The following is an 8,054-nucleotide window of genomic DNA, read 5'->3' as shown; positions in this document are numbered from 1 at the left end:
ACGGAACTACAAAGCTAGTCCATAATTGAAATTTTTGCTAGGACTTTTTTTTTTGGCTGGGAGAACATTTTTTTTTTCAATTTACACAAAAAAAAGACGGTCATGGTCATTGGTCATGGTCATGGATGAAAACTTGAGAAAAAAAAGGCTCGCAGCTCTCCTCAACAAACTCAACCCAGGTCATACTGTACATCCTTGTAGGCGAGAAGAGAAACTGTACAAATTACAAAAGGTAGGTACACTCAGCGTACACCAAAAGGCAAAGTGAAATTATTTCGAAATTCAACGGTCGGGTTGGTAGTGACAACAGTCTCATCCTTGCAGTTTCTGCCAGATTTGGAAACATTGGACGATGAGCCCTTCCGGGAGCTTTTACATCTACCGCAAATGAACCTAGCCGGTACTGCTTCGAAGTCATCAATTCCAGCACATCTCGTATGCTGCCAGACTCCACACGTATCACAAGCTAGCATCCTCTCCCCATCATCATCCCTTGCTCCACAGGTACAATCAACCGTCCAACTCTCTGTCCCCCTCTCCATCCGGAAGCGATTCAGCCCGTGCTTCCCAAGGCATCTACCTCGGACACGCACCAACCCACTCACTCCGATTAGGAACTTGACATGAGTTGAATCGTCCACAAAACCATAGTCAAGCACTTCCTCGGCCTGAAACCTTTTAAACATCACATACACTTCTTGGAATGCCTTGGCGGCTTCATCCTTGAGATCGGCCACTGTAGCATTCAGGGGTAACACAATGAGCTCTGGTGGGGGTGCCGTATAGTCTTTGGGTTGATCCACCAGTTCCACCAGGCACGACAGACGTATTGCAAATGGATTGTTTACAAGAGCTTTGTGAATGGGTTCGTAGTCTTTAACGAATTGCTTGCAATCCAACAGCTTTGCAGCCGAACTAATTGCTAGTTCACGGGTGCTCTGTGGCCTGTAACTAGTCATTGTATGCGGATGCAGAAGGGACTCGTATAGAAACCTGAGGTCCCTCAATAGATGATCTTCGGACAGGCAGTTCGAGTTCGCCAATTCATCAGATGAAACACCGGCTACACCATCATCATTCGTCCTGCAACTCGCGGACTCAAGCCTGCATAAATGAATTATTTTAGGGAAATGCGATTTTAGTGGGACAAAAAAAAAACCTTTGACAGACTCGATAATCGTGGAAAGAAAAATGTACGTCGTTGCTTACTTGAATTCAACTGCATCCGTATCAGGATTACACCTGACACCGACCACCATACCATCGGGTACTGATTTCCCTCCCAGATCCTTGAGGCAATAGTCGAGAAGCTCCGCTGATGCCGTTCTACTCACAGCACCTTTGAGAGCACGCCAAGTAACCCAGCGTGACCCACCAACGGCTCGTAGAACTTTAATCATGGCATGTTCAACACGCTCGACGTCATCCCTTGTCCAAACACACAACACTGTTGAGTTAACAAACCCAGGCTTTTTCATGGTGGCCTCAGAAACACAACACCGACGTTCATGGGCATCATGAATTAGCCTCATCAAAAAGCGGAAGAGATCCCTTGTGGTCGTTAATTCGGATTCTGATAGCGACTGGTAAAATGCAATTACGTCTTGGAGTCGTGAGCGTGGTTTCCGGGCTTGGGATAGAAAGATGGCCAGGGGCATGTTTGATAGGGTATTGACTGCCTTTGAGTAAGCTTCAATTGTGAGAGCAAAACTCCCAGCACCAAACTCATAACCCCAGTCACCATACCATGGCCGGCCCTTGGTTACTGCATGAAGCAGCCGATACTCTAACCCGTACTTCTTTGACACGTCCATCACACTCACCTTCCTGGTTAGGAGAGAAAAAAGGTTGCAATTGAGTGGATTTGTAAGAATGAGTAGGAGGAACCAATCAATCTGTAGCAAACATCCCAAGATTTTTTATAACCTCAATAGCATATGTAGTAGTTCCAGAAATCCATTTAGCGTCTATGAAATGCCTCTAAAATAGAAAAAAGATCAAACACCAACAGAAAATAATATCTAGAATATATTCTTGCCACCCTTCACATTATGCCCTTGAGCACCAAAAATGTCAATTAAAAGACCATGAGAGTCAATTCTCTATTTCTCTTTGCTTCACTCCTGTTTTCTTGTTGACTATTACATTGACCTCACCCTTTAAAGATCAATTTGATTATTAAGACGAAATTAATTTTTAGCTGCTAACAAATTTTTTCACCTATATAAATATTTTTCCTTTTATAACGTCTTCATTTCTGGGTTTTCTAATTTCCAAAATTGTAAAGGTGCATAAAATTCCTATAAGCAAATTTGCTTATGAAACTCTTTTTCCTATTCACACAAGTTTTATACATGCAAGCCTCGAGGATTAACAGTGAACCCAACAAGTAAAGCAAATGGATCCTTACCTAACTCCAAGCATTCTACATAACCGATCCCAGAAGTCCATTATGGCACATCCCGATAGAAACTTTGACCCGCCTTCTTTGCCATTGACTCTAAGAAGATGCCCATAACCGTTGGTGTGAACAACACCATGCAACAGATGAGAAGTATCCTCCAATTGGTGGTACACCCAATCTTCCAAATCATCTGCAGTCATAAGATAGTTGCACGACTTGCACCTGTAAGAAACAATAGCCATAATATTATGACATCTTTCTTGGAGGAAATGATCAAATAAAGAGATGCTTGCATAGAAATTTCTCAAGTCTATCATCTTTTTTTCTTTTGGTTCTTTTTTTACCAACATAACTCAATTGCTTGCAATCTTTTTTTTTATTGTTTTTGATAAAAACACTTCAAATCCATCCATTCTCCACGGATATACTTCCATATGCAATCAAATGATACTAATTAAAACTCAATCCACATAAAACACATAACACAGAGACAACACCCTCCTTGCTACAACTTCAAAACATATAATTAATCAATCAACTATAATAACAAATACAACATTACCTATAACAACAGATAAAAAAATGAAATTGCATGGATCATGTATATACAACAGACTAAACACATTTCCAAATATGTATATGGCTAACATGCCTAGCCATTAACAGAGATGCTTTCCTTAGCTTATTTCCTTATTAAGGTTACAGGGCAATTTTATCTATCTTGTTGACAGAGATATTCCAGACATCCAATCTCCTAGACAAATCTTCCAACACAACGAGAAACATGACTGGCACAGGATGCTCCATTTGGCAATAAGATCAGCATGGAGAAGGCGCACTAGATCTAATCCCAACCAAAAAAACCCCGGGCTCATAATTGCAGATTAACCTTTAGGATGGCTATGTATTTAAGCTGCAATTACAAAAGTGCAACCAACAAATCAAAACATATTCATTTCATAAACTAGAGAAGGACAAAGACATGTGACATGAGCAACCAGAAAACACACCTGAAATCTATCAGAGGGTAGTCCCCCTAGGCAACATCACAAAATCCCTGGATGTGACCATTTAGAAAGCCAAATGTAATTTTTGTACTGTATATGAGATCCTGGGCGCTATGGAAATGGTAGCAATTTCATCCAATGACCCTGCCACACGGAAACCCTTGGATCCAAGAAGAGTAAAGTAATGCCAAAAACTGAGGCCATAGGACAAATCTTTCTGGTAGCACCACAAGCCAAGAAATCCAGTCTTGAGCTCTAATGGTGATAAATTTCATCCTTTAGATAGGAAACAGGAAAGGTCCCCTGTAAGGTTATAACCAAGGAGGATACATCACGAGAAAAAATGGTGTCAAGATAATGCAGCAAACACCCTGTGTTGGAGAAGAAACACTAGGAATACAAAACTGTTACGAAGAACATCAAAAAATGTTGTGAAAACATGCAAGAAAAATAATAAATAAAGGGAATGACATTCAGTGTCAAAAGACACTAAAATTTCCTAGCTGCCCTTATTGGCACATTGTTGCTAGATACATGATTTAGCTAAGCTTCCATCAGCCTGAAAGGGCCGCCACTCAAAAATGCCTGTCCCAGCAAGATAATTCTTGGGAAGGGTAAATTGTCCAATCTATGACTTAAACCCAGGTTCTCACTCTTGTCAGCCTAAGCCTTTACCATCACGACATGATATCGCCCCAAGGTAAATCCATCAGCATAAAGAAAAAAAAAAACAAGACCCCACCCAAAAGAATAACCATGGCATATCTGATAAACAAAAATGAATGAATGAAAGTCATAAAACTGGTTTTCAGCCTTAATTTTGTTATTACAAAATTAGATCCTCCAGTACCATCTTAAAAGCCCCCAAGGTCAGTAATGCAACAAAGTTAACTGTCACCTTGAGACCCATAAAAATTTAGCAAAATGCCACTTAAAAATTTTATAAGATAAAAACATAGATAAATGAAGAATCTCAAGAGTACAATGGATTCTTACCTCAGATCTGACAAGTGCAGCAATTCTCCACAGCTTGTGCATGGCTTGTGATACCCATCAAAGGAATTGCAGTCTGCTCGAATTATGAAATGGAAGCGCTTTCCGCAGACTGGATGCCCACTCCACCCTTCAAAATTAAGATAAAACAAAAAGTCAATAAAGAATCCACCCATCAAACAGAATAGTCATACGAGGTTGAACATGACAGTTGCCATCTATGATCCATCCATTGTCGTCAACGACGGAAGCATGACCGAGTCGAACCAACACAGCAACCTTGCTATAATAATAATAATAATAATAACCATAAAATATAAATAAAGAAGAAAAAAGAGCCGTAGCGGCATCCACTTGCTCAGCTGTCCTCTTATTTGGCTTAATTCCTTGCTACAGAAACCTTTTAGCCGTTTGATGCACGATTGCGAACTTAGTCGACGTTGATTGATAAAAAATATTCCAATCTAACGGGTTTTCACTTATCATTTGGAGTTCTAACCAAACCACCCCAACCAAAAAGGTTCCATTTCAACGACTCTGACCTTTGAAACTGTCCAAATGGATGGCAAAAGCAATCACGACTAAAATATATAAAATGGGACAGAACGCAAGTGTCCAAAAATCAGACCAACCCTTTACGTGGGTGGGGGCCACCTTCAATCAGTTGCCAACCCTGGCCGCTTTGATGCCACCACGTGTCCAGTTTCAGTCCATTACCATCTATCTAGATTATCCCATCTTAAATCTATGTACACGTGTCCCGCCCACCACTATATAGTACACAAAAAGCCTGAATTACCAGTCACCCAGTGTACGTACGATAAACGCGAAGCTTCATTATCCACCTTTCAGCTGCAACGATATTTGGCTTCTCCTTTTTTTTCCTTCTATTATTATAATAAAATTCAAGTGTGGACAACGTGACCGGTGGGCCCAACCACGCTAGCCGGCGACCGGCAACGACCACTTCGCCGGAAATTACGGTAGCTACCTAAAATCTCGTGAGAAAATAATATAACTATCTCCATCTCGCGATATTTTAAATTTTCTAAAGCTCATGAAATCTCGCGCCAAGAGGACGGACAGCTGGCATGTGAATTACGGAACGTCCGATTAAAAGGAAGCAAGGAAAAATCAACAGCAGGGGACCAATGACTATGATTTGGTATCACGGGGGAAAGCGACACATCTCGCGATAAAACCAAAATCTCGCGTTTCGCGTTATTTTAAGCTATAGCCACGTCAGCATGAAATCAACGTTCCCGCCTAGCGGTGGTTAGGAATCCGGCAGCGACCGGAATCTGACCCACGACCGGGAGAGAACTGGAAAGTGGAAACTAAAGAATCACGGGAATGGCGAGCGCGAGTCGGCGAGTACTCACCAACGACTCGGCACTGGTCGCAGTAGACCGACCTAGACCTGGTGACGTCCTCTTCGACGACATCGAGAGCGACGACGGCCGGCGACGAGTCATGGACGCCGTCAACCAAATCTCCGATCCGGAACACGATCTGCCACGTGAGGAGGTGCGGGAACAGGGACGAGGGAGGCGGTAGGTATGCGTGGTTCGAGAGGAAGGTCCGAACGTTCGACCGGAAAGGCCCTTCGAGGCTGACGGAGACTCCGTCTGCTGCTGCCGGGAACGTCAGGAAGTCGTAGAGATCGGCAGTCACCCTCCTCTTCATCCGCTTCAAGGGCCTTCCGTTCACAACCATGGTGTCGATGTTGCTCTTTTAGATCTAGATCTGGTGCAGACGCACGTCAGATCTCGCGTTTGTCCGGCGATCTTGACTGACTGTACACTCTATGCAAGAGATCTCTCTTTGGGGTTCTTGGAGAAGATCTGGGGTTCGAGATAGGTTCGATTTCGTCGAGAAGAGGGAGGAAGAAGAAGAAGATGAGGATGGGGGTTTGATTAGGGACGTAGATGAAGAAACGAAGAAGAAGGGGGAGAGTCGGGAAAATTAGGGTTTTCAGTTTCGAAACAGGAGAAAGAAAAGGGGAAGGAGACAGCGTTGCCCTAATCCGCGTTGCTTCTCTTTCTTTTATCTTTCTCTCTCCACCTCTCTCTCTCCTTTTTTTTCTTTCCTTTCTGCTTTTGCTTTTTATTTGTTTATTTCGGGTTTCGATAAAGCAGACTCTCGAGTCGGTGTTGGAGTTTGTTTTTTTTTCCTACTTTTCGTTGTTCGTGTTCAACCCGTATTGATACACGGGTAGCTCGAACACCACTCTTCCGGAACATCATATGGGACCCATTCTATTTGCAGGGTTTGGTCAAAGCACTTGGGGCCCACCTGTTATACCAGATGACGGTTTTGAACCTATCCGTATCCAAACACGGGTTGGCAACCGGTACGGATAGCGTTTCTGTTCCTCTTAACTCTTAAGTCGAATCGTTTGTGTTTTTTATGGTTTTTTACTTTTTTTTAAGTATTAATTGATAACATTAATTAATTAAAATTTAGAACGTCTTTTGTGAATTTGTGCTGCTTCAATGTCTTTTGAAAGTGGAGGTAAATTACTCAGTTAAATTACTAAAATATCCTCGTACTTTTACGAAATTAACTGACCTTCCCCTTTGGGGGGGGACTGGAGTGGAGAGGCAGTTATCTTTTTGTGTAGTGTTGTAGCTGATAAAAAGACGAGAATGCCCTGTATTTACGTAAAAAGACGAAAATACCCCGATAGATTTTGGAACGTTGAACGGGTTAAAAAAACTGGAAATAAACAAACTGGTCGTGGGCCCGCCTGAAAATCGGAGCGGTAAAAGTGAAAAAAAAAAAAAAAAAACATATGTTTTTGGGTAGTACGAAGCGAAGATTCGCAGCCTCGAAAGGAACGGAACGGAACGGGCGGATTGGTTGGGGAGTTTGGGAAATTACAAAAGGAGGCCCGGGAGGAAGCGGAAATTAAAAGTTTATGTACTTGGTTTGGAATTCAAAATTTGGGAAAGGCGGTTAAAATGGAGATTTGAAATTTTGGGAAGCCAAAATTTATGGAGAGCTGAAAAGTCGATTTGAATGTTTAGCGGGAAAGGGGCCAGGGGCCAAGGGCCATGTGGGGAGGCGGTGACGTGTTGCGAGGACGCTATACTGTGAGGAGCGTTCGGTGAGGAATCGGAATAAATTATAGTTTTAGCTTTTGGAATATTAACTAAGGCCCCATTTGTTAAGCAAGAATAGGCGTCTAGAATGGGCTATTCTAATTCCAACTGTTTGGTTGGATGTAATCAAAATCTCATTCTTATTTTGGAATGGCTTTTTTCCATTTGAGGGAATGGTCATTTCTTGCCCTTTTTTTGAGAATGAAATCTCATTCATACTGATTCTAATTTTCATTCTCATTTCTATCTGAACCAAATAAAATATGGGAATAGACTATTCTGATTCCAATTTTGGAGGATTTCAATTCTGATTATGACTATGAATCAAACGGATCCTAAGAAATGGTCTATCAAAAGAAGTAACATTTTTGTTGTTTTATGTACCTTTGTAATAATGAGAATTAGGGTCTATTTGGTTTACAGTCAAAATTGGAATCGGAATCGGCATCAAAATTGTCCATTCCCATAATCTGTTTGGTTCAGACAAAAATGGGAATGGGAATTAAAATAAGTAGGAATGGGATTTCATTCTCAAGGGAGGGACAG

At 41.8% G+C, this 8,054-nt stretch overlaps 1 protein-coding gene across 1 annotated transcript; it reads right to left on the bottom strand.

Annotated features, from left to right (window-relative positions):
- Nucleotides 1-22: 22 nt before the first annotated feature.
- Nucleotides 23-7,190, bottom strand: LOC104593940 (RING/FYVE/PHD zinc finger superfamily protein). Its single transcript, XM_010254042.3, has 5 exons — nucleotides 5,787-7,190; nucleotides 4,408-4,534; nucleotides 2,411-2,626; nucleotides 1,210-1,827; nucleotides 23-1,104 (listed from the first exon to the last, which is right to left on the bottom strand). Exons 1-5 carry the CDS (start codon nucleotides 6,118-6,120, stop codon nucleotides 243-245), a joined length of 2,157 nt encoding a protein of 718 aa, XP_010252344.1. The 5' UTR covers nucleotides 6,121-7,190; the 3' UTR covers nucleotides 23-242.
- Between the last annotated feature and the right edge of the window lie 864 nt (nucleotides 7,191-8,054).

The sequence above is a fragment of the Nelumbo nucifera genome, chromosome 5 (assembly GCF_055504915.1).
Source record: "Nelumbo nucifera cultivar China Antique chromosome 5, China Antique-T2T, whole genome shotgun sequence".
NCBI classification, from domain to species: domain Eukaryota; kingdom Viridiplantae; phylum Streptophyta; class Magnoliopsida; order Proteales; family Nelumbonaceae; genus Nelumbo; species Nelumbo nucifera.
The sequence above is the reverse complement of the archived record's forward strand: the minus strand, read 5'-3'. Positions and strand labels throughout refer to the sequence as shown.

Excerpts from the sequence above, each read along its gene's own strand:
- LOC104593940 (XM_010254042.3), bottom strand. The coding sequence starts at position 6,120 with ATGGTTGTGAACGGAAGGCCCTTGAAGCGGATGAAGAGGAGGGTGACT. Across the intron at positions 4,535-5,786 it reads CGACCAGTGCCGAGTCGTTG|GGTGGAGTGGGCATCCAGTC; the intron begins GTGAGTACTCGC and ends TTAATTTTGAAG. Across the intron at positions 1,105-1,209 it reads ACGGATGCAGTTGAATTCAA|GCTTGAGTCCGCGAGTTGCA; the intron begins GTAAGCAACGAC and ends TCATTTATGCAG.